Below are 26,149 nucleotides of genomic sequence, written 5' to 3' on the forward strand. Positions count from 1 at the left end.
GGGGGGGGGGCAGCCCAAGTATAAGAGGGGCACTCGGGGGTGAGATAGCAGACGGGGCGGCTGCCTTCAATATTTGCTCTGCTCGTCTCGTCGTCCGCCCGTCCTGTTGTGGGTATTTTTAATCTTGGGTCTGTAAGCGCAAACTGTGCAAATGCGAGTGCACGCGCGTGCGAAATCGCACACCGCGACACGCACGCGCGCACTCGACACGCGAATGACAGCCTCCGCCGTGCTGCCTCCTGGCTGCCCCTACTGACTGCCCTTCCTGGCTGCCCCTACTGGTTACCCCTCCTGGCTGCCCCTACTGGCTGCCTCTACTGGCTGCTCCTCCTGGCTGCTCCTCCTGGCTGCCCCTACTGGTTACCCCTCCTGGCTGCCCCTATTGACTGTCCCTCCTGACTGCCCCTACTGACTGCCCTTCCTGGCTGCCCCTACTGGCTGCCCCTCCTGGCTGTCCCTACTGGTTACCCCTCCTGGCTGCCCCTACTGGCTGCCCCTCCTGGCTGCCCCTACTGACTGTCCCTCCTGACTGCCCCTACTGACTGCCCTTCCTGGCTGCCCCTCCTGGCTGCCCCTCCTGGCTGCCCCTCCTGACTGTCCCTACTGGCTGCCCCTCCTGGCTGCCCCTCCTGGCTGCCCCTCCTGACTGCCCCCTCCTAGCTGGTCCTCGTGGCTGCCCCTCCTGGCTGCCCCTCCTGACTGCCCCCTCCTAGCTGGTCCTCCTGACTGTCCCTACTGGCTGCCCCTCCTGGCTGCCCCTCCTGGCTGCCCCTCCTGACTGCCCCCTCCTGACTGTCCCTACTGGCTGCTCCTTCTGGCTGCCCCTACTGACTGCCCCTCCTAGCTGGTCCTCCTGACTGTCCCTACTGGCTGCTACTTCTGGCTGCCCCTACTGACTGCCCTCTGTGGGTTTGACGAGAGTTCCAAATCTGACGCGAGAGCGGTCATCATGGAACGGACAATGAGCGAGAGGCCGGGCAGCGTGGCGGTCACTTGGAGTCGGCCAAAGGGTGACTTTGGCCAAATATCCCAAAAATTCCCAATGTTAGAATCAGAATCACAATCTTTATTCACTCTGCAGGAGGAATCCGATGAGCTATGCAGCTCTGTTTTTTTTTTACAGATGCCTAGTCGGTGCGGGTCCGAACATGACAACGACAAACAAGACAACAAAAACACGATAGTAGTGCAAAGTACAGAAAAGCCAAACAAATCGCCCAAACACGTGCAGTGTAGCAGCACCCTCCTGTAACATTAGGCTTGAGACTCGACGATGCTTTTCCTAATCTAAATAATTACCATTATTTTAAAGAATCGGCATTGTTACGCGAGGCGATCCATTTAGTTGCAAGCGTGTAACGTAACGTAGCATACGTATGTAACGTAACGTAGCATACGTATGTAACGTAACGTAGCATACGTGTGTAACGTAACGTAGCATACGTATGTAACGTAACGTAGCATACGTATGTAACGTAACGTAGCATACGTATGTAACGTAGCATACGCATGTAACGTTACGTAGCATACGTATGTAACGTAGCATACGTATGTAACGTAACATAGCATACGTATGTAACGTAGAATACGCATGTAACGTAGCATACGTATGTAACGTAGCTTAGCATACGTATGTAACGTAACGTAGCATACGTATGTAACGTAACGTACGTATGTAACGTAGCATACGTATATAACGAAACGTAACGTAGCGTACGCATGTAACGTACGTATGTAACGTAACGTATGTAACGTGCATATGTATGTAACGTAGCATACGTATGTAACGTAACGTAGCATACGTATGTAACGTACGTATGTAACGTAACATACGTATGTAACGTAGCATACGTATGTAACGTAACGTACGTATGTAACGTTACATAGCATACGTATGTAACGTGACGTATGTAACGTAACTTACGTATGCAATGGGAGTCGGGCCTCCGAATTTTCCCACTTGCAGACCACACCCAGACCAATTTCTCGGACAGCCCAAGTCCATTATAAAAAAAAAAAACTGTGCGGGCCTACTACCGTGTTCAACTTCAATGCAAATTCACGCCTCCCCGAACAATTGATGTCAATTCCAGAACTGTCGGGGGGGGGGGGGGGGCGGGAGTCTAAGCCAGACAGGTGGTGAGTTTTGCCTGGCGGCTTTGACGCAGCACGTTGCTGCAGGGCAACGCGACTCCTCTGCTCAGCAGTTTGCTGCCCGGTGTTCTCTCGGGGGGGGGGGGGGGGGGGGCTTTGCCGAAACCCAAGGATCGTCAGCGCCGCTTAGAAATCTTAAGAACTTTCTTCTCTCAATAGCGGGGCCTGTGTTGTAGCAGACTGCCCCTCGCTGCACGAACAGAGGGCTCATGCCCAGCCCCGCGATCCCTAAATAACCGCAATTTGGTTAACCCTTGGAGGATACGGACAAAGCCACGTTTGTCTGGACACGACCGTGCGTTCCTTGTGCGTGTGCGCGCGCACACGCGTGTGTGTGTGTGTGTGCACGTGCGCGTGCGCGTGTGTGCGTACATTAGCGAGGGAGCGGTCGCGTAGCGGTTAGCACGCTCCGCTACGAAAACCCGGCGGTCCGCGTTCGATAACGCCAGTGACAAATTATGCGAACCGGTCCTGGGCCTCCCCTAGTTCGATTGAGCCTCAAATGAGTGCCTGGTGCGGTGTGCAAACATCGCCATGGGGGGAGACAAAAGCGGACAGACTTGGTGCTGGCCACCCACCTCCTCTTGTGCCACGCCGGCCTTGCTAGATGCTCGCCGACAGCGTAATTATTGACTCTGCCTCTCCGGCTTCTCGATGTGCCATGTAGAAGGCCCATTGCCTGAATCGTCACCTATTATATATGTTTCCATTCAAGGCCACCGCAGCGTTTTTGATGAATGTGTTGAGTTGTTGCCGCAAATTGTGGCTTGGCACCACTGCCAATGCAGCAGCTGCATCACGCGAATGTGTGAGTTCACTGTTAAATGTGGGAGAGTTCCCGTGCATTGTCTGTCCGCATAGAGTGCATGTATGTACGCACTCAGCGAACCACTCTGCCGCGCTGTTCCCTCTATCATACATCTCAGTAGATTCTTGAATCCATCTGTGCGGACCTTAGCTCATACGCGTGGGATCCTCCCCCCCCCCCCCCCCCCAATGATCGACACAGGAGTCATTCATCCAGCAGTGGATTGACCCAGTGCTATAGATTGTGTGTGTGTATAGTGGCCAGGACATGACGTTACAGTGACGGAGCCTTGAATCTATCTGCGCGGAGGGGGTTTCACTCGTTATCCCCATCGTTTGCGTGGAGCTTTCTCCGGACGCTCGTCCTGTGCTCCGCCCACACACACGAAGCCAATCTGTCAGTCGTGGGATTCACGGTCAAAATGTAGCCAGCGTAGTGCAGCAGCACCCTCGTGGAGCCGCGCCATGAGACTCCAGTCAGTGCTTGTTCCTGGTTGCATCAAGGGCAATGCTCTTATTGTTATGGCTCCCGTGACCCGAACTTGGCCCCGCTCGAGGTTCACTCAGACGTCACCGTGCGTGGCTGTGTCCCCGTGAACATCAGTCACGGAGAGACAAAGGCGGCCGTGTGTGTGTGTGTGTTGGTTTCATGGGGAGCGGTCGTGGAGCAATTAGCGCGCTGCGCCAGGAACCCGGCGACCCGAGTTCGATTGCCCGCTCACGGCCAACATCAGCGACGACTATCTAAAACCGGTCATGGGCCTCCCAAAAATGTCCACTCGGCCATAAATAATACCTGGTGTGGTATATAAACATCACCACTGGGGAGACAAAGGCGGTCGGGCGTGGTGTTGGCCGTGCCGGCCTTCATAAGTGCTCAATAGGAGCTCGCTAACATCACTTTGACCAGAAAAAGAGTCCATAAGACTAAACATGTACAAAGCGTGTGCACCTACACAGCTAAATATATGCACAGTATATATTTTTTATTGCGAGCTTATGCACCAATTTACATGTAAATACATAATAAAGTGAATAATGAGTACACAATAAATTCAACAAATACTTTGTGTGTACCTGACAATACGTCTAAATTAAATACGGCGATAATTAACCACCCCCCAATGCACTGAAATAAGTCAATAACGGTCATTATTGCTTTACAGCAGTACACTGTGTGTTGCAGTAGCGTGCTGCAGGAGTATGTGTGTGTACCTGTGTGTGTGTGTGCGAGTGGGGAGCGGTGGTGTAGCGGTTAGCGCGCTGCGCTATGAACCTGGCGACCCGGGTTCGAGTCCCGCTCACGGCCAACACCGGTGACGATTATCTGAACCGGTCCCGGGCCCTCCCCTAGGTCGACTCAGCCTCAAATGAGTACCTGGTGCGGTGCGTAAACATCGCCACTGGGGAGACAAAGGCGGTCGGGCGTGGTGCTGGCCACCCACCCCCTCGTGTGCCGTTCCGGCCTTCATAGGTGCTCGCCAACAGCACTTGCCCCTACAGTCTGTTAAGGCTATACGGGGGATCTGTGCGTGTGTGTGCGAGATTGAGTGCGTGTGTGCGGGAGCGGTGGCGTGGTTAGCGCGCCGCGTGACGAATTCTGCGCGTCTGAACCGGTTCCTGGGTCTAACCGAGGTTGACTCGGCTACAAATGAGTACCTGGTGCAGTGCGGTGTAAACATCAACACTGGGGAGACAAAGGCGGTCGGGAGCGTGGTGCTGGCCACCCACCCCCTAGTGTGTCGTGCTGGCCTTCATAGGTGCTCGCTAACAGCACTTGCCCGAACGGTCTGTAACAGGCTATACGGTGGATCCTTTGTCTGTGTGCATATGGAGTGCACGACTTCCGATCAGAAGATTGTAAATTCAACTCCAGCTCGCTCTGAGACTCAGCCCATCATCATCATCATCGTGGGGTCAATAAATAAGCAAACGTATTCCCAATGGGGAATGCGTTTGCCTTTTCAAGTGGAATTTGATGATGATGCAGGAAACTGTGGCATACACTGCAGGTATATTTTTGTTATTTAGGTTAAATCACTGCATTGCATTGACAGCTGCAATGTTTGGCTTTGCATGCTTCTCATTGCGAACATTTTAGGATCGTATACATTTTTTCTTTGGTATGTTACAGTTTTATTATTAGCATTATTTATGATTATAATAGGTTTTGGCAAATTGTTTTAGCAACCATAGCAGCTGTTTTAGCTGAAGTCTCGAAAGCTAAATTTGAGAAGTGTCGTCTCCGCTCAGAAGCAACCTGCCTCTTTTTTTTTTCAAATGACAGCTCAACAAAAGTGGCTCATCATCACGTGGACATTTTATCGCGGGCAAATACTCGACAGGCATGATTCTAAATGAGGAGGGGGAAAAAAACCGGAGCACCTGGAGAAAAATCCACGCAACCGCGGGGAGAGAGAGAGAGAGACGCGCAAACTCCAAATATGCAGCAGGCGTCGGGGTCGGGATCGAACCCACAAACTCCTTCTCGCCACCGTGATGCCCCCTATTAGAACTCTGAATATCGGTGACCCCGCTATGCACCAACCGCCTGAGCCCACCCGGGCCGACCCGCAGGCTCATCCGCGTGCCCTCCGAGTCCGTCGTGTCGGCAATCGAAAGTCCCCGGCGATGCCCGCGCAACAATTACCTCTCTCATCAGCACCTGTCGTCTCATCAGCACCTCTCTCATCAGCACCTGTCTCATCAGCACCGCGGTCCTTGGCACCGCTGCCGCGCGATGTTGAAAATTTTTGAACGTCACGTGCTCGCTCTCGACTCGCGCTCGCATACCTCGCGTTTCAGTATCTGCCTCCCTACCCTAACCCCCACCCCACCCCCTCCCCGTACTAGCCTGTGCCAGACGGTGTTCCTTTAAGGTCGTTTCAAAATATGGGTTGTGTAGGTGGTGGGGTTTTTTCTTTTATTACAGTTTAAAGGTTAAAAAAATATTTATTTTGTTTTGTAATTTCCCCCCCGCCCGCCAAAGTTGTATCTCCGATCGTGCTTTGGGCGCCCCGACTTCACGAGACAAACGATCTGTTCAGGAACCCTCGCAGAGCGGCACAGCCTTCTGCGTTATAGAAGAGCCCGCGGAAGCGGATGTCGCAGAACTACCTCTCTGGGATCCCTTGAAGTGTTAGAGAACGGCCCGCGGAAGCAGATATGACCGAACTACACCTGAGATCCCTTCAAATGTTAGTCTCTAAGGTGCGTTAAGTTGATCCTTTTAACGCACCTATGCAATGGCTAACAGAGGTGATCCGGCACCAGCAACAAACGCATCCTCTTGTCCGCATTTATCCACACAAACGCATATTTGGCCTTCAATTTCACGGATAAAACGCGAACATTAAGGATCTGCAAATCGGCTCCCTCCCCAACCCCCTGTATCTGCAAAAGCAGGAGGTATTTCGCTGTTGGGAGGATATCATAGAGCTACGGCTGAAATCCCTTCAAGCGTTAGAGAATGGCCAACGGAAGCGTGTGCCGTATAAATCCAAACCACATCGCACCGTATTGGTATGCCAGCTTTGCGTCTGCGATCCTACGTAGCGACGCTGACGATACGAAATACTGTGAAGCAAAGGCAAAAAATAAAAAAATATATACCGTCGCAGACCCGCTTGTCGTGTACAGTAGTGAGTGGGCTTATCGCTCGCAAGATGGATTCAAATAGTTTTGCGGAGAGGAGTCGGAGAAAAATTGGGGGTGGGGGGAGTAGGGGGGGGGGAGAGCCGTGGTGTTATCGGTGAGTTGGGTGCGTTTGACCGAGCAAGTGGGTCTTGGGAGTGCCTCCAACAGCCCTGGAATCAGATAGCATTTTGACAGATTGTTTTAAAAAATACTGTAGAGGTGGGGGGGGGGGGGTTGGGAGGAATTGTAAAAAAAAGAAATTGTAAAAAAATTTTGGGAGTGTCTAGATAACAACACATTTTGTAAACTTAAACAAACTCGGCAGGAACATTCATGGAATTATATATTTATTTAATGAAGTTTTTATTTGTTTTTGCCATGTGTGTTATTCGCTGAAACACGCAAGCTCCGTAGAGTGTGAAACGGCTCTCTCGTCTTTGGAGATATGGCGGGCTGGGGAGGGATCCGATTGTCAAATTCTTAATATCCGCATTTGAAAATAAAGGCCTACATTTGTCACTGCTTCTGTGTCGCCTCTCATTATCCATTTTAACGATGCTGTTGACCGAATCGATTTGACACATCTCTGAGGACCACTGCTGGCTAGCTGGGTAGCTCTTATCCGCTAAAAAATGCGGATAACAGGTTGATTTTTTTCACTACTTCCTTGACACCAGAACAAACACAGCAGTATGGATTTTTTTTTTAGGACAACCACTGTTGACTTCTCTGCAAAACCGTGCCCATTTCAGAATCAGAATATTTATACTGGAGGAATCTGATGAGCTCTAAAGCTCTTTGATTGGTCAGTCGACCCCCCCCCCCCCCAACGAGGATATGAACTTGCGATTCCAAGCCGAACGCTCAAACGCTGAGCCACCTTGCTGGATGACTTTTACCCGTGAATAATTCATAATAATAAAGCAATTCATAATCATTAGTCATTGTAGACAATCGAATGAATTTACCACCACTTCTGGGTGGCGAACAACAGTAAGAATCCTTCCACAATGCTCGGATATTTTGGGGATCTTTTGGAGGGCGGAGGGGGGGGGGTGGTGGGAGAGATCGTGGGTTACGTGGCCACGTGCAAGAGGAGATGCTGCACTGCTATTTAAACGGTTCACGTCGGACCTAACCCAGTTCTAATCGTCGTCACCACCACCACCACCACCAGTCGTGATCTATCCACTGCTAGGTAAAGGCCTCCCCAAAGCCGTCGCCATCATCTCTCGCTTTCCTGAAACGCATCCGTCCATGCAGCAGCGCCTGCTCGCCGGGTGACTTCTCCAGCTCCCATCGCCACCGGTCGACGTCCTCGCGGGCCGTGTCCCCTCCCTGGGCTGCCGCTCCACCGTTAGTCTCCAAGCCTCGGCCGTCGTCCCTTCTCGCGCCCGTGTCCTCACCAAGCCCCCGCTCGCCTCTCTTAAGCGGCCAAAGTTATACGCCGTACAATTCACTGATCCCTCCAATCCACGCGTTCCGCTCTCCGTCCCTCGGTGTAATTTCAAGCGTGGCCCCCCCCCCACCCCTCACCCCCCCCCTCCCCCCAAGTTGTTCCGTTGCGCACTTTGCAAGCTCTGTTTTGCGTGTTCTTTGTCAATGCCCTTGTTGCTGTACGTCGGTAATGTACACCGCTAATCAAGCGCCTTCGCTGGTGACCCCAGAATGAAAGTGCCGCCCCCGGTCTCAAAACCCCTTTCGGTCGGGAGGGTCCTGCTTGGCAAAACTCGCCCGCCCCCCTGTCATTGTTGAGAAGAGTTTTTAATTTATTAAGAAATGTATCACCCCCCCCCCCCCGCCCCCCAGCCCATTCTGTGTGCGAGTGGGAGTAAGCCCGAGTACCCGGAGACGACCCACACGCGTAACGATAACACGTTCGCGTCGATAAGACCCAGGCTCAAACCGTAAAGAAATTGGATGGAGCGGACGGGGGGGGGGGGCAGGAGGGGCAGGAGGGGGGGGGGTGGCGAGATGCACGAAAGCTCGTCTCGACCCGGACCATGGGGAAGGGGGGTTGTCAGGAACCAAAGAGCGGAGAGTCACGATCGGAGCTGCACCGATGAGCCCCCCATCCCACCCCCCCCCCACCCCGCGCGTCCGTTCAAAGCGCGTGCAGAGAGTTTGTCTTCGGGGCTGATTTGTAATTTCAAGGCACACAGTTACTGTCGCGAAATACTCGCAGCGGGCTCTGAAAATTTTTCACACCCACGTGTTTGGATTCTTTCTCTCCCATGCTCATTTTTTTAGGGGGGGGCGGGGGGGGTGCGTAGGTTGCGGGAGGGGCGGGGGGGGGGAGAGGTGTGGGGATGAATCCTCGCAACTTTTTTTTGCTTAAATATAGAAGACTGTGTGTGCTTGCGCGTGCGTGATCGTGCGCACGTATTTTGCGGGATGGTGGGAACGGCGGCGAAACGGTCAGCGCGCCGCACTCCGAACCCGGCGACGCCGATGTTCGACTTCCCGCTGACGGCCATCTACGGTGACGATTGCCTGAAACCCGTTCCTGGAACCTCCTTTCGTGCGGCTCGGCCTCTAAATGAGCACCGAGGCGCGACTTGTGAGTTTGTTAGCGCCGCGGGAGACAAAGGCGGCGGGGTGTGTCGCCGGCCACACAGCCCCGTCTTGCGCAGTGCTTGCCTTTCATCGGCGCTCGCTGACAGCCACCTGCCCAGGCGGTCTGTTAGCGGCTACACGGGCGAACTTGGTCTTTGTGTCTGCGAGCACTTTGCTTCACGGCCGAGGCGTCGACGCTGGTGTCAGTCGATGCACGAAGCAGGCCTGGCCCGTTCCCTACACTGCACTTCCAAGTTAGCCATGCAGCAACAGGGTTACTTTGAGCAGGGTTCACGAGAATGTCCACAATCGTCGGTGAACGCCGCCACGGCATGTACCCCGTGACGGCGCGTCTCAACCAGGGCCACGCGGGCCCCTGGGGGTTACGCGTGGCAATGTCCCAGGCGGTGCGTGAGCTGAATTTATAAATGTGCGAAATTGTGTCGTACATGAGAGTCATCGGTCAGTAATCACGTGTGAATCTGCCAATATAAAATGAGTGCAATAAAATGTGTATCCCTGTGGTAACCTAGAGCGATGATGAAGACTGAAGACCTTTCTAAACTCACTGATCGTAAACAATGTTGGTTTCCGAGAGGAAGCAGCGAGCGCGGACAACTTCCGTCGCACGTGGCAAGAGCGTCCGTTGAAATTTTTTTTTGGAACTCGTTTGCTTTTACTCGCTAGTTCGGATACCTCGCAAGATGGACAACCGGTGAAAATGTTGATGTTTTATTATTCGTAACATTTATTTCTCAGAAACCATATCGGGAGAGGCAAGGCGGTATTCACTCGGCGGAAACAAAATTCAACCGATTGGGGGGGTTTAGCCGGAAGAGGTTAATAACCCACCGTGGCCGTTTCCATCAGCCCAACCCCGGGTAGCGTTTCCTTTATAAGGCCGAAGCGCTGATGAGACGCCGCGTGCCCCTTTTCCACTGCCACATCCGAGTCGCGCCGGCACGGCTTGGGTCCCTCGCGGTGCTCTGGGTGGTTTTACAGCGCTCGTGCGCCGGTTGTCACGGTCCAAATTCCCCCCCCCCCCCATCGATTTTGATCAATTTGCTGGCGAATTCACGAAGTGGAATAAGGAACAGCAAAATGCACCTCCCGCCCACTCTCTTGATAGACAAATGCCCACTTGCTGAACGGTGCCGGTGGTCACTTCACGCCGCACAGGGACAAAGCCGCGATTAGGGGGTGGTTCCCTAGGCGAATAACGCCACGGTGGCGAGATGTTAACTACCTCGCCTGGTATGGAGGAAGTCGTGGGTTCGTTCCCGACACTGACGATGCCTGCTGTATATTTGGAGTTTGCGTGTCTCTCTCTCTCTCTCTCCCCCCGCGGTCACGTGGATTTTTCTCCGGGTCCTCGGGGCTTTCCCTCCACACTATAGAATCGACGTGTGTTTAAAGTATTTGGCTTCTGTAAATTCTCACGTGATAAGCCACTTCGTTGAGCTATAATTTGTGGCCAGGTGGCTTCTGAAAAAGAGCCACATAGCTCAGTGGGCCTTACCCTGGTCAAATAAAAAAATAACCTGGCGTTCAGTCACCCTACGGGCGGCGATGTAAATACAAGTCGTATTAATATTGCGGGTGGGGGGGGGGGGGGGTGAGTGGGGTGGGGGTGTGGGGGGCGTGGGTGGCACTCAACAGGTGCTGACCGCTTTGTCCTGTTCCCCAGGCTCGCGCGACAGCCTGGCGGAGAAGGAGCGCGTGCTGGCGGCCATGATGGGCCAGCTGTCGGCGCTGCGCGAGCAGATCCTGACGGCGCACGACGAGCAGCGACGCGTGGCCGCCTCGCAGGTGGAGCGCCAGCGCCAGGCGTCGCACCTCGCCCGCCAGCAGCAGGAGCAGGCAAGCGGCGAGGCCCGGCGGGGCGGTAGCGGGGGGGGGGGGGGGGGGGGGCGGTAGCGTGTTCGATTCCCGCTCAAGGCCGACACCAATCGGCCCTGGTTCTCCCTTAAGACGACTCGGCCTCAAATGACAACCTTGTATGGTGTGTTAACATTGCCACTGGGGAGGCAATGTCAGTGTGGTTGCTGGCCACCCACCCCCTCGTGTGCTGTGCCGGCCTTCATAGGTGCTGCTCGCTAACAGCACTTGCCCCGACTGTCTGTTCAGGCTATATGGGGGGGATCTTTGTCTTTGTGGTGGTTGAACACAATGTGGAAGAGACGAAACTGCCAGTCTGGTAGACCAGATCATCGACAATGGAGGGATCAATGAATGAAGGTCACGGGAACCGTCACCATGGCAGTAGCGATAGCGGAGTGATAAGGAGGCGACCGACTGCCGTGCAGCATTGAGCGCAAGTCATCCGACGCGCGTATACATTTCCATTATCTACGTGTATATATATTTTTTTTCAACAGGCGCCTTCTGAACCTACGTCTTGTTTCAGATCGCCCGTCAACAGCAGCAGCTCTTGCAGCAGCAACAGAAGATCAACGTCCTTCAGCAGCAGATTCAGGTGAAACTCGCACGAGACCACGCGCGTGCGCATCGCGAGCGCGGATGCACGTCGCACGTCCCCATTGGAACCAGGGTACCCCCTCGTTTAGATGAAGGTGTTCTTGCCAATAACGTATTTAATTACTAAACTATTAAACGACTAAACTATTTGTTTTTTTTTTACCAGGTAATGCCCACTGAGCTATGTAGTCCTTTTTCAAAAGTGACCTGGCCACAAATGATAGCTCAGCGAAGTGGCTTATCGTGATGTGGACATTTATAGCAGCCAAATACTTTAAACGCGTGATGTTGATTCTAAATGTGGAGTGAAACACTGGAGGAACCGGTAGAATAACCCACGCGACCACGGGAAGAGACACACGCAAACTCCAAATATGCAGCGGTCTGGGTCGGGATTGAACCCACGACCTCCTGTATACCAGGCGAGGTAGTTAACATCTCGCCACGATGACACCTGGCAACCTGGCAGCATTCGTGTTCGCAAGCCCGACTCTGCTGGTGAGACCTGGAAGGTCAAAACCGATCGAGAGTTTGCGGACAGGCAGCGGTGAGACAGGGAGATAAATCGACAACGTGTGTAGCGGTTTCATCCTCATTAGGACTCATCAGTACAATGGCAACAGTCATTTGAATCTGCAAATAACAGATTCGATGTGTAAATGTACGTTGAACTTCTTTCGCACCGTACTTAGCCAACCTTGATAATCGCGCCACTGGGGAGACGAAGGCGGCCGGTCATGCATGGTTGCTGGCCACCCACCTCCTTCGTGTGCCACAGTGCCGGCCTTGCACAGGTGCTGCTACTCGCTAACAGCCCCCAACAGTCTGTGTAGGCTACACAGGGAGGGGGGAGCGGGGGGGGGTGAGAACCTTTGTCTTTGTTTGTCTTTAAGTGGCGTGTGTCATTAAGCACGCGCGCGCACACAATCGTACTAATTCCCGATTAATGTTTCCACTGAGACATTGAACTCTGTTAATTTCACCACCGGCTCCCGCTGAGGTCGGGGCTGGTGTGCCCAATCGCTCACACACACACACGCATCACCGCCGTCCAATCAAACGGCAGTAAATGCCACGATGCACAAACAATACCTGGGCAGGATAAGGATAAGAAGATAACAGGAACACCTCTCTCTCTCTCTCTCTCGCTAACCCCACCTCTCTCTGGCTTATTTTCGTGAACATTTTCCAAGGCCCGTGAAACAAAGTTGATTCTTTTTCAGGTCGTACCTTAACAAATTCCATGGGTTTTTTTTTTTACCTGACAGTGTAACCTGATTGTTGAGAGATATATATACACACGAAACATAAAATCTATATATATTCTAAACAATATACATGTGCAGTTTTCTCCGGATTATAAAGATGCCCTTTCTTCCTCCTCCCCCCCACTTCCTCCCCCGTCTGTATTTAAAAATGAAATTTAGGGGGGGTCCATCGCATCCTGTAATCCGGGAACTGCGCGCGGTATGTGTTTAGAGCCACCTTGCACTTTAATATTTGGCTGCTGCTACGCATTTCCACGCGATGCTAAACCACTTCATCTTGAGCCATCATTTGTAAGAGCCAGGTCGCGTATGGCTCGGCGGGGCCTCACCAAGTAAAATAAAAGTAGGAGTAAAATAAACTATTAAATAGTTGAGCTAAGTGTGTGTGACCAGATTTGTGGGCACCTGGCCGTTGTGACGTCACCGCCACTTAGTGGCAAATGGCGGCTGCTGTTGTTGTTGTTGTGTAACGTTATTGACACTCGGGGCACACAAGTTTGTTGGCTGGAGGGGAGGGTTGTGATGCGTCTTACTTTCTGGAGGGCCTTATAATCTGGAGAATACGGCATCTGTGTCCTTGGTTACAAAATCAGCAAAGCCACTTCTGAAAAATGTGTCACGTGCGTCTTTCAGCAAAACACGGAGGAATATAGCACACAAGACCTCGGCTGCACTCTTGACTGCAGCGAGATAGATTACATTAAGCATGAGGCGAGGAGTTTACATTTTTTGTCTCTCGCAGGAATGGTGTCTCTACTGAGACACCCAGAAAGGAGAGCATCTCTACCCAGACACACAGAGGGGAGAGTGTCTCTACTGAGACATACAGAAGGGGAGAGTGTCTCTACTGAGACACCCAGAAAGGAGAGCATCTCTACTGAGACACCCAGAGGGGGGAGGGGGGGAGAGTCTCTACTGAGACACACAGAGGGGAGAGTGTCTCTACTGAGACATACAGAGGGGAGAGTGTCTCTACTGAGACACCCAGAAAGGAGAGCATCTCTACCCAGACACACAGAGGGGAGAGTGTCTCTACTGAGACATACAGAAGGGGAGAGTGTCTCTACTGAGACACCCAGAAAGGAGAGCATCTCTACTGAGACATCCAGAGGGGGAGGGGGGGAGAGTCTCTACTGAGACACACAGAGGGGAGAGTGTCTCTACTGAGACATACAGAGGGGAGAGTGTCTCTACTGAGACACCCAGAGGGGAGAGTGTCTCTACTGAGACACACAGAGGGGAGAGTGTCTCTACTGAGACACCCAGAGGGAGAGTGTCTCTACTGAGACACCCAGAGGGGAGAGTGTCTCTACTGAGACACTCAGGAAGGAGAGCATCTCTACTGAGACACCCAGAGGGGGGAGGGGGGGAGAGTCTCTACTGAGACACACAGAGGGGAGAGTGTCTCTACTGAGACACACAGAAAGGAGAGCATCTCTACCCAGACACACAGAGGGGAGAGTGTCTCTACCCAGACACACAGAGGGGAGAGTCTCACTGAGACACCCAGAGGGGGGAGAGTCTCTACTGAGACACACAGAGGGGAGAATGTCTCTACTGAGACACACAGCGGGGAGAGTCTCTCTACTGAGACATACAGATGGGAGAGAGTCTCTACTGAGACACACAGAGGGGAGAGTATCTCTACTGAGACACACAGCGGGGAGAGTGTATCTACTGAGACACACAGAGGGGAGAGTGTCTCTACTGAGACACCCAGAGGGGAGAGTGTCTCTACTGAGACACACAGAGGGGAGAGTGTCTCTACTGAGACACACAGAGGGGAGAGTGTCTCTACTGAGACACACAGAGGGGAGAGTGTATCTACTGAGACACAGAGGGGAGAGTGTCTCTACTGAGACACACAGAGGGGAGAGTGTCTCTACTGAGACACACAGAAGGGAGAGTGTCTCTACTGAGACACACAGAGGGGAGAGTGTCTCTATTGAGACACTCAGAGGGGAGAGTGTCTCTACTGAGACACACAGAGGGGAGAATGTCTCTACTGAGACACACAGAGGGGAGAGTGTCTCTACTGAGACACCCAGAGGGGAAAGTGTCTCTACTGAAACACACAGAGGGGAGAGTGTCTCTATTGAGACACCCAGAGGGGAGAGTGTCTCTACTGAGACATACAGAGGGAGAGCATCTATACCCAGACACACAGAGGGGAGAGTGTCTCTACTGAGACATACAGAGGGGAGAGTATCTCTACTGAGACACACAGAGGGGAGAATGTCTCTACTGAGACACGCAGAGGGGAGAGTGTCTCTACCGAGACACACAGACGGTAGAGTGTCTTTACTGAGACACACAGAGGGAAGAGTATCTCTACTGAGACACACAGAGGGGAGAGTGTCTCTACTGAGACACCCAGAGGGGAGAGAGTCTCCCTGAGACACCCAGAGGGGGGAGAGTCTCTACTGAGACACCCAGAGGGGAGAGTGTCTCTACTGAGACACACAGAGGGGAGAGTGTCTCTACTGAGACACACAGAGGGGAGAGTGTCTCTACTGAGACACACAGAGGGGAGAGTGTCTCTACTGAGACACACAGAGGGGAGAGTGTCTCTACTGAGACACACAGAAGGGAGAGAGTCTCTACTGAGACACATAGAGGGGGGAGAGTCTCTACTGAGACACCCAGAGGGGAAAGTGTCTCTACTGAGACACAGAGGGGAGAGTGTCTCTACTGAGACACACAGAGGGGAGAATGTCTCTCCTGAGACACCCAGAGGGGAGAGTGTCTCTACTGAGACACCCAGAGGGAAGAGTGTCTCTACTGAGACACCCAGAGGGGAGAGTGGCTCACTGAGACAAACAGAGGGGAGAGTGTCTCTACTGAGACATACAGAGGGGAGAGCATCTCTACCCAGACACACAGAGGAGAGAGTGTCTCTACTGAGACACACAGAGGGGAGAGTATCTCTACTGAGACACACAGAGGGGAGAATGTCTCTACTGAGACACGCAGAGGGGAGAGTATCTCTACTGAGACACAGAGGGGAGAGTGTCTCTACTGAGACACACAGAGGGGAGAGTGTCTCTACTGAGACACACAGACGGTAGAGTGTCTTTACTGAGACACACAGAGGGGAGAGTGTCTCTACTGAGATACCCAGAGGGGAGAGTGTCTCTACTGAGACACCCAGACGGGATAGTGTCTCTACCCAGACATACAGAGGGGAGAGTGTCTCTACTGAGACACCCAGAGGGGAGAGTGTCTCTACTGAGACACACAGAGGGGAAAGTGTCTCTACTGAGACACCCAGAGGGGAGAGAGTCTCACTGAGACACCCAGAGGGGGGAGAGTCTCTACTGAGACACCCAGAGGGGAGAGTGTCTCTACTGAGACACACAGAGGGGAGAGTGTCTCTACTGAGACACACAGAGGGGAGAGTGTCTCTACTGAGACACACAGAGGGGAGAGTGTCTCTACCCAGACACACAGAGGGGAAAGTGTCTCTACTGAGACACCCAGAGGGGAGAGAGTCTCACTGAGACACACAGAGGGGGGAGAGTCTCTACTGAGACACCCAGAGGGGAGAGTGTCTCTACTGAGACACAGAGGGGAGAGTGTCTCTACTGAGACACACAGAGGGGAGAGTGTCTCTACCCAGACTCACAGAGGGGAGAGTGTCTCTACTGAGACACACAGAGGGGAGAGTGTCTCTACTGAGACACACAGAGGGGAGAGTGTCTCTACTGAGACATACAGAGGGGAGAGTGTCTCTACTGAGACACACAGAGGGGAGAGAGTCTCTACTGAGACACACATAGGGGGGAGAGTCTCTACTGAGACACCCAGAGGAGAGAGTGTCTCTACTGAGACACATAGAGGGGAGAGTGTCTCTACTGAGACACCCAGAGGTGAGTGTGTCTCTACTGAGACACCCAGAGGGGAGAGTGTCTCTACTGAGACACACAGAGGGGGGAGAGTGTCTCTACTGAGACACACAGAGGGGAGAGAGTCTCTACCCAGATGCCCGTGGTTCCGCCTGCAGAGCTGGACCTGTAACAGGGTCATAGCGTGGGAAGTCGACGTTGACATTGATTCTTATCGTCGGAGAACGCGCACATCGATCGGCACACGCGTGTGCGTGTGCGTGTGCGAGGGAGCGAGGGGCCAAAGTTTTGCATTGAACAAGAGGGGGGGGGGCACCCACGGGACTGTGTTTATTTCCTGTCAATGACTGCGAGGCCGAGCGTGACGTGGCGTGCGGCGACGCCATCCGTTGGGCTCGCGTGGATTCCGACCGCGCAAACGCCACCGGGGAGAGGTGGCGGTGATGACGGTGGCGGTGTTGGAGTTGAGAGGCCTTCATCCAGCTGGGGGGAAATAAAAAAACACCTTTTTATTGTGATTCCAGTGTCAGTTCAAATCTCCGATGATGACGATGATGATGGCAAACATGACAGCCGACATTGATGATAGCGGCTGATGACGATAATGAAGATGATGACGCTGAAGCTGATGAGAGTGGCGACTGCCAATGTTGGAATGTTGAGACGGCTACTTGAGGATTCAATAGATGCCACGGTGTCATGGTTGGCACGCCGGGCTCGCGACGCGTAGGTTCGCCAGTTCGATTCGATCTCCGGGCACGGCAGTTGAAACATCGTTGCCAGATTCCTAGATCTCCACCCCGCCTGCTACCCCCATCGTCCACCCGCTGGTGGCACCTCATGGGATCTCCGCAGTTCGCCAATCGGCAGGTAATGTGTCGGTGTATGGTAAGGGTGGGAATATACTCCCACCTTTTGCAAGACATCTGCCCGGCATGAAAGCGCCGGCCAAAATGCCCTCTGGAGAGGCGCACTCTCGCTCGCTCGCTCTCTCGCACTCTCGCTCGATAGAAATGTGGATGAGGCCCTTTTTCCCCGCCAAGCGGTGGCGTGAACAAGCACTTGAAGGGCTGCGCCTTTGCCTCGCGATTGCAGGGACCCCGCGGGCGGACCCCCGCGCTGACCGTCCCCCCCCCCCCGCGTCCCCCTCCTCTCCCGCTCCTCGCATTCCACCCTAATCCGAGGGCCTCCGCCGAAGTGAAACGATAAATGCGAGCCCGGTTACAATCGAGCAAACAGAACCTCCGGCGACCTCTGACCCCCTCACCTCACAATCCCCCAGCCGTGAGGGCGGCCGGGAGGGCGGCGGAGGGGGGCCGGGGAGGTGGAGGGTGGGGGGGCAGTTGCAGGAGGGGGCGGTCGCAGCGGGCAGGAGGGGGGATGGCAGGCGGGCAGCCAGCAAGGTATCGTGACAAGGCCGCCCCGTGTCCACAAACACTCACGCTACACTGACCCACCTCTCGCTATCTCCCCAGTGCCCCACGCCACCTCCACTCATCTCACCCCCTCGCCACCGCACTTCGTTCAGAATCGCGCCGCCCGTTTTCCCTGCACAGGTGGTCTCCGGATGGCTTCATGACGACGGTCCCGATTCTAGAGATGGTTATTGACGACGCTGAACGCGACTGCGGCGCGACTACGGATCGATTCGCGACGCAGAAACTCGATTCGCGACGCAGAAACTCGATTCGCGACGCAGAAACTTGATTCGCGACGCAGAAACTTGATTCGCGACGCAGAAACTTGATTCGCGACGCAGAAACTCGATTCGCGACGCAGAAACTTGATTCGCAAACGCAGAAACTTGATTCGCGACGCAGAAACTTGATTCGCGACGCAGAAACTTGATTCGCGACGCAGAAACTTGATTCGCGACGCAGAAACTTGATTCGCGACGCAGAAACTTGATTCGCGACGCAGAAACTCGATTCGCGACGCAGAAACTTGATTCGCAAACGCAGAAACTTGATTCGCGACGCAGAAACTTGATTCGCGACGCAGAAACTTGATTCGCGACGCAGAAACTTGATTCGCGACGCAGAAACTTGATTCGCGACGCAGAAACTTGATTCGCGACGCAGAAACTTGATTCGCGACGCAGAAACTTGATTCGCGACGCAGAAACTCGATTCGCGACGCAGAAACTTGATTCGCAAACGCAGAAACTTGATTCGCGACGCAGAAACTTGATTCGCGACGCAGAAACTTGATTCGCGACGCAGAAACTTGATTCGCGACGCAGAAACTTGATTCGCGACGCAGAAACTTGATTCGCGACGCAGAAACTTGATTCGCGACGCAGAAACTTGATTCGCGACGCGGCTTCCGACACGCCACGGCTCCCGGACGCGTTTGAACGGAGTCGGTCGGTCCGGTTTCCGACGTGAGTTGGCGTGGATATTTTTTTTTATTATTATTATTCTCGAGTGTTTTTTTTGTGCGGATGTTTGCGCCCCTATTATTAAACCCTGTTAAATGCGGCCCGTCGAAGAGAACAAAAGGAACACAACGGCAAGCGATATTTCGACTGTTTTCTACCGTCTGTGGGAAAATAGGAGTCTGGATTACGACTATCCGATTCACGACCGTGGGGGGGGTGGGGGGGTTTCCAGGAATGCGTCGTGACGTTGTAAGAGCGGGGACCGCCTGCATTCAACCTCTCCGTTGACCCCCAGAAGGCCGCACGGACCGTGATGATTGCTGTCATCGCGATATTTTTCTCAGTCCGTTGTCCATTGTCGGTCGTGGCAGTTTGTTTGGCCATACTTCACCACGCTGGTCGGTGCGGGTTGGTTAAGGGTTTGGCAGAGAAAAGGGGTCCCAAAGTACCAGGCCAGTATTGACCATTCCGGTATATCCAGCCGCTGATGTTAGCTGTGGCAAGCGCTGGCGGATCCAAATGGGAATAATGTGCGATGATGTAAGGGCCCTATTTTAAAAATGTTGAAATTTCAGGACCACCACCCGCCTACCCCCCCCCCCCCCGACTCTCCACTCCCCCCACGTGAGAAGTGTCAGATCCGCCTCTGGTGGCCAATGATGTTACGAATATAAATGTAGACAAGAGACCATACTGATTTGGTATAAGATCCATGGGTCTCCGTGACCTGTCAAACACGAATGAGCACGTAATGTATCACCACGGTCCACAGAAACTTTCACGGATTCAGCAAAGAACCTGGACAAATAGTTTTATTTAATGCAGCTAAAGCCGCATTTTGTGACGCAGCTGATGGGTAGAGGGGGACCAGACGTGCAAAATTGAAGCTAGTTGTCATTACTGGCGAAACGTCCTACTCAGATTGTAAATGTTGTGGATTTGCTTTCCAACACACCGGTGCGATGTACTCGTAACGAATTGGCATGTTCTGTTTACGTGACAAACCTTACTAATTGGCTGTGGTGGCGGGTTTAATGACACATTTATATTTACGCGATCCAACCTAAAAAAAAACCTATATTATGAATGTGGACAATTATTGTCACAATTGGAATTTGTGTAGACGTAGAACAAAAGATAAATAACTTATTTTTGCCGCTCTAGGCGGCCCATCCGCATTCCCAGATGTAGGCATTCCGCCTCTTTTGGAGCCCCCTACAGACGGTGAGGCACGGAGCAGTCAGATACAGGGCGGCAGTGTGGGCGTGCCTTGGAGCAAGAAGGGCCTGGATTAGATTCCCTGACTTGTGCGTACGTTGAACTTTTTTCGCGCCGTACGTAGCCAAGCGTGCTAATCGGAGGTGCGGGGGAAGGACAACAAACTAAAATTTTTGTTTAAAAAAAATTGTGTTGAAGAAATTCGTTTTCTATCTAGATTTAAAAGCGCATAGCTCCGGTGGCTTCCTAATATCGGAAGGAAGAGCGCTCCAGACGGCCGCACAAGCACATCCAAAAGCGCACGATGTGGTGACCGTCTTTGTTCGGTGGCCAGCCAAAAGCCGCTGCTGCTGTGAGGATGACCGGAGTTTGCGTGAGGTTTAATTATCCTTGACGAGATCAGCTTGGGTGCCTTTCCTTGTGCAGTTTGCATGATTACCCTGTGTTCTGCATGGGTTTACAGAGGGGTTTTTTTTCCCCAGTTTCTCTCCAATAGGTAAAAAGGAAGAAAAAAAAATCTATGTAACTGGTATTGGCCAAACATCTCAATTACCTGCAGATTACTCCATTGGGATTACACAGCAGCAACATACCCCCCCTCCTCCCCACCCTACCCCACTGCAAAAACTTGGCAGGAACCTCCTGAAAGAGTCTTGAGGCTCAGTGTGGCTTTCCTGGGTAAACAAACAGCTGATATAATTATAAGTTGTAGGAGCGCGTTTCACGTGCATAAGACTTGGCCTCCAGAGAATGGCTGAGCAATCTTAAGTCACTGGAGCTATCCACTTTTAAATCTAGATTGAAAACCGAGGCCAATTCAAGTGTTTTTGCTGGCCATCGAACAAAGACGGTCACTGCATTGCGCGGCGCTTTCGGATGCGCTTCTGCGGCCGTCTGGAACGCTCCTTCATTCCGATAGAAGAGAGCCACTGCCAACTATTGCACTTTTAATGATCTAGATTGGAAGCTAGAACTGCTTTTTGTGTTTAGTTTGGTTACGTGAGGTGTGAATGGAGTTCAACAACAACGTACATGCACAAGGGATGAGAGAAATGTGGACAAAAGCCCGATTATTAATTAGATAAGAGACGAGACATTGAGATGAGACACGAGTCTTGAGAATCTGTGGCCTGTTGCGCTAAATTCCTTTCGGGAAATTTCCCCGTGGGCTTGGTTGACACTGATTTACATTGTAATACCGGGGGAAAATATCACTCATTCAGTTACAGTTTTCAGTTTGGTATGCAACCAACCACTGTGTCTGCTACTGGGTTCGTATCCCACTTTACCGTATTCTCCATATTATTATTTACACTCTGCAAAGCAAGACGCACCCCAAGGCTTGTCTCCGATGTCCATAATGTTCCCATACAAATCCGGTTGCACGCACGCACACACACACGCGCTACACAGCTACCCGATAAAAAGACGCTCCCAAAACTTTTGCCTTAAAATGCAGGGGAAAGAAAGTGCCATCTCATAATCAGGAAAATATGACGCAACCCTTAGGCCAATCCACTGCTGGATGAGGAGCTCCCCACGCTGTGCGGGTCGTGGGGGTTATTTGACCCTGAATTGAAAAAAAAATAATTTACTGCCCTTTGTCAATTCACAGCTGGATGAAGACCTCTCAGCGCTGTATCAATTATGGGGATTGTTTGACCATGCCTCACCGCGCCTCTCAGTGTGGAATGGTGGTCAGGGGGGGGGCGGACAAAACCGGTTCGGATTTCGCTCGCCACTGATGTTAGCCGTGGCTGGGAATCAAACTCAGGTGACCGACTGGGTTCATAGCGCAGCACGCTGACCACTGCACATTACACTGCTCGAATGTTGTTGCAAAGCAGCTGACATGGCTGCTGAAACGCTTCGGCAAACACAACAACAAAACCTCAAAAGCCGCGCCCCTAAGCTATGTTATTTTCAGTAAATTCTGCCCCGAATCGATTGCAAATGCAAGGAAACTATGCAACAGATTTGACTTTGCGCTATTCTATTTAAGCAGCATTTAGGTGGGGCATCGCCCCACTCCATTCTGTGACTTTCCCATGAAACTTTGGGTGGGGGGGGTGGAGGTGTTTCCAACATCTCAGCTGTGAATGATACTGAAAATTATACAAAAATTACCAAAACTAAATCTCAGAAGCAGGGACGGAGAGTTTCTCTCCCTGCTCAAATTAACGTTGGTACGGCAACGCATCCCCACTGATGAATCCGAGCCAGTGGTGGATATTCCACTGTCCGGAAGCGGGCATTAGTCCTCTCCACGTAGAGCCAACCAATCGACCGACCAACCGCTGTTAGGCTTCCCGCTGAATTTGGAACTGTCTTCGTCAACCCCGCGAGGAATGACGAGCTGAAGCCAAGCCCACCGCGGACGACAATTTTAATTTGAAACATCGCCGCTGTGAGTTGATCGCCATCCGCCACCGAATCCGCATTTTCACAGACGGACTTCAGCCGGTGCTTTCGTTGACGAACGAGCCGAGACCGTCGCAACGCTACAGCGCAAGAAATAAATTCTTCACCCGGAACGGGAGACCCCCGCGGGCGCCCCGAGCCCAGGGACGCGAGGAGTTTGCCGCGACCCTTCGACCTCTAAATTCCCCCAGCGGCGGCATCGCCAACGCATTTATTTACCCTATTTACTGTATGCGTGTGTGTTGGTGCTGCTTTTGTGCCCCGTTTACTTCGACTTGACCTTTGTGACCCGTGTGTCGTTCCCATTGACCTTCACAGGGTCAGCTGTCTCCGATGATGATTCCCATTTTCCCGCCGGATCAAAGGGCGATGGCGGCCCAGCACGGCTTCGTTCTGCCCACCGCGTTGGCCTGCAAGCCCGGTAAGTGGGCTGTGTACTGGCTGCCAATGTTTCTGGGAGGCTCAACTGGGAGACATGGTGGTGAGCTGACGGCCCCGAAGCTTTTGTCAGCCCCGCCTTCTTTCACATAGCCCCATCCACTGCTCAGGTAGCCCCTCCCACTGTCCAGGTAGCCCCTCCCACTGCTCAGGTAGCCCCTCCCACTTTTCGGGTAGCCCCACCATTTACCCGCACGAACAAGAAGATGCGGAAAATTCCAGACATTTAGCAAATGCTTTGGAAAGGCACCCATAAAGACAGAGACTTACTGATCCCACCAGGACTGCCCCAGCCATAACTGGGACACTTAGTGGCTTTAGAATCGCGTAAGCAGTAAAGCTTTGGCCTGGCTCTCTTGCCGATGTCTTGAGACGGAGGAAGCGGGGTGGTGGCGTGGCATGGTTGGCACGGACCCCCTGGTGTAAGGAATGCGATGCCACCCCCCCCGCCCCCTGTCTAATGTCCACCCTCTTCGTAGCCCAGAGCCTCGCTGCCTCTGATACCATGGGGGGCCAGGTCCCAATTGCACCGCCTGCACACTCGACAGCTATGCAACCGTTATCGGGCGTAAGTTGCGGTGGCTAGGAGATGTTAACTACATCACCTGGTATGCAGGCCGTGGGTTAGATCCCGACCCTGACGCCTGCTGCATATTTAGAATATATATGTCTCTCTCCCCGTGGTCGCGTGAATTTTTCTCCTGGTCCTCCGGGATTGCTCAATGGACGTCTGGCAGCGGTGGTGAAGACTGCGAGCAGATTCGAGTGATGATTTCAGAGCTAAAAACGAAGCCGTCACTTTGTGCACTCCGGTGTTATTTTAGCGCTGGTCGGGAGGTCGGCGTTGAGTGTGCGTTGAGCGTCGGTTCCCACGGGGACTGTAAACGATCCATCCGGGGCCTGCCTGCAGACGACCTCCTTCCTTCCAGGATGGACTTTTAATCGAACTGGACAAAGCGCCGCTCTCAAACGCAGGCTGCTGAGCTAATCCCCCCGCTATTTGCAGGGGGTCAGGGTCACGTCGACACGAAGCAGTTGGCCGTTCGTTATAGTCGTCGTCATCATTGGACGATGTCACTTCGTTTGCATCGACGTCATTGACTGCAGGCATTCTCACATTCTCAATCCACTGCTATTGCTGAATGCACCAGCGCCCTTAAGCTTTTGCAGCGCTAATACGCTTGAGGCAATTCGGAAACCCCGAAATGTTAGGGGGTGAGGTGCCTACGACCCTGCTGACGAACCTCGGATGGGCAAAAACCGGTCCAGAGCTTGCGTGTTTAAACGAACGCTGGGACGATCAGTCGGTGAGGTCGGTTGATCTAGCCCCTGTAGAAAATGGTGGCAGCCTCAACGTCCTGCCTCCCAAAGGCGGGAAACCCCCAACCGTATAACAAGCCACGCCCAGCGTGACCCATGATGAGCGCCCGTCCAGCGGCACACGAGATACTTTATTTTTTTCCAACCGTTATCATCTCAAAGGATTTAGTTGAGTAATGGAAGCGATAATTGAGAGAGCGATTGATTTTTACTCTTTTCCTACTGAACGATTTTTATTTTTAGCAGGTAAAGCCCCCACCGAGCTATATAGCTGTTTTCTCAGAAGCGACCTGTCCACAAATGATAGTTCAACGAGGTGGCTTATCACGTGGAGATTTATAGGCTCAACGCACGTTGTTCTAAATGTGAATCGAATCCACAACCTCCTGTATACCAGGCGAGGGAGTTAACATCTTGCCACCGCAGTACGGCCGAGCTCAGGGTTAGCGTTCATCATGGAGGCCCAGTAGGCCTGACTCTTTAATGTATTCGGTGATTTATTTAAGTGAGCATTACCCGAAATGCTCCACCACCGCGAGGTTGTGTACTTTAGGTGGAATGTGCAGCTTAAGGAGAGATGTTTCCGTTGCGCAGTATTGCGAGCGGGCCGTGTGTTTTTCGAAGAGTGTGAGAGAGGCGTCGCGGTGTGTGTGTGTGTGTGCGGTTGGAGACGCGTTCCTATCGCAGTCGCTTCACCTAATCCCTTCCTTTTACCTGTGTTTGTTATTTCTGTGGACCACAACCGGCTGACATGTATACAAACACGCGCACGCACGCACACACGCACACACACGTGCTCGTCGACACGTACATACTTGCACGCACGCGCACTATTGCGTCAAACATGCAAACGCGTGCATCACTCGATTGTGCGTGCACCCGTGCACATACACGTACGCCGAAACGCACACGCGCGCTAACTTGCACACGTGTGCACGCACGCTCGTGCCACACTATCTCACGTACGTGCATGCATGCATACATACATGCGCGCACACAAACGTACACATACATTATTGCTCATGCATGCATACATACATATACACGTGCGTGTGTCCTACCATACACGCACACACACGCACACATACGCACTGCACTGCATACTCACCCGTGCACGTGTGTACATGCGAACACACACGTGCACAACACGTGCAGTTGAACAGTACTCCCTGCCTCTGCTACCGTCAACGCTGGGGCATGCTGCTACCCCTGCCCTCTCTCCGCTACACCTGCAGGTTAGTGTCAACGCATCAATGATTGCCAGACAAGTGACGCTCCACCAATCCGTCGATTATTTTGTTTGGTCTTTCTAAAACTCATCCAGTCTTACGAGCTGAGCAGAGTTGAGGCCGGCTACTAACTTGGACGCTTGACCACCACCACCACCGGGGCTTGCCAGGTGTTGTAGGCGTGTGCACTGCGAGGTGGTAGCCGGGGGACGGCACGGTGGTAACGCTGTTGAGACATCAAAGTAAAAAGGACGTCATGATGAACAAGGGATTATAACCTTAAAATGAAATAGGTCTGTGATATTAACTGCATTATTCACTGCATTAATGCAGTGAATATCACGTCGCGGACTGCTTTTCGCTTGCAAGTTTCAGATTTACTGCAATACGCCAGTCCTT

The 26,149-nt window shown here is 52.7% G+C and overlaps 1 protein-coding gene across 3 annotated transcripts in view; it reads left to right on the top strand.

Moving 5' to 3' along the window:
* Window positions 1-26,149, top strand: part of LOC116944419 (uncharacterized) — a 177,028-nt gene that overhangs the window by 126,113 nt on the left and 24,766 nt on the right. For 2 of the 3 annotated variants that reach the window (XM_076068541.1, XM_076068542.1), the window contains exons 8-12: window positions 10,841-11,013; window positions 11,561-11,629; window positions 21,958-22,116; window positions 23,082-23,184; window positions 25,677-25,756. In XM_076068541.1, coding sequence (XP_075924656.1) covers window positions 10,841-11,013; window positions 11,561-11,629; window positions 21,958-22,116; window positions 23,082-23,184; window positions 25,677-25,756 — 584 coding nt within the window. The remainder of the gene's footprint in view (window positions 1-10,840; window positions 11,014-11,560; window positions 11,630-21,957; window positions 22,117-23,081; window positions 23,185-25,676; window positions 25,757-26,149) is intronic. The other variant, XM_032958011.2, reaches the window with a different exon arrangement.

Source organism: Petromyzon marinus, chromosome 21, assembly GCF_048934315.1.
Source record: "Petromyzon marinus isolate PM22_M1 ecotype Great Lakes invasive population chromosome 21, UKy_Petmar_22M1.pri1.0, whole genome shotgun sequence".
NCBI classification, from domain to species: domain Eukaryota; kingdom Metazoa; phylum Chordata; class Hyperoartia; order Petromyzontiformes; family Petromyzontidae; genus Petromyzon; species Petromyzon marinus.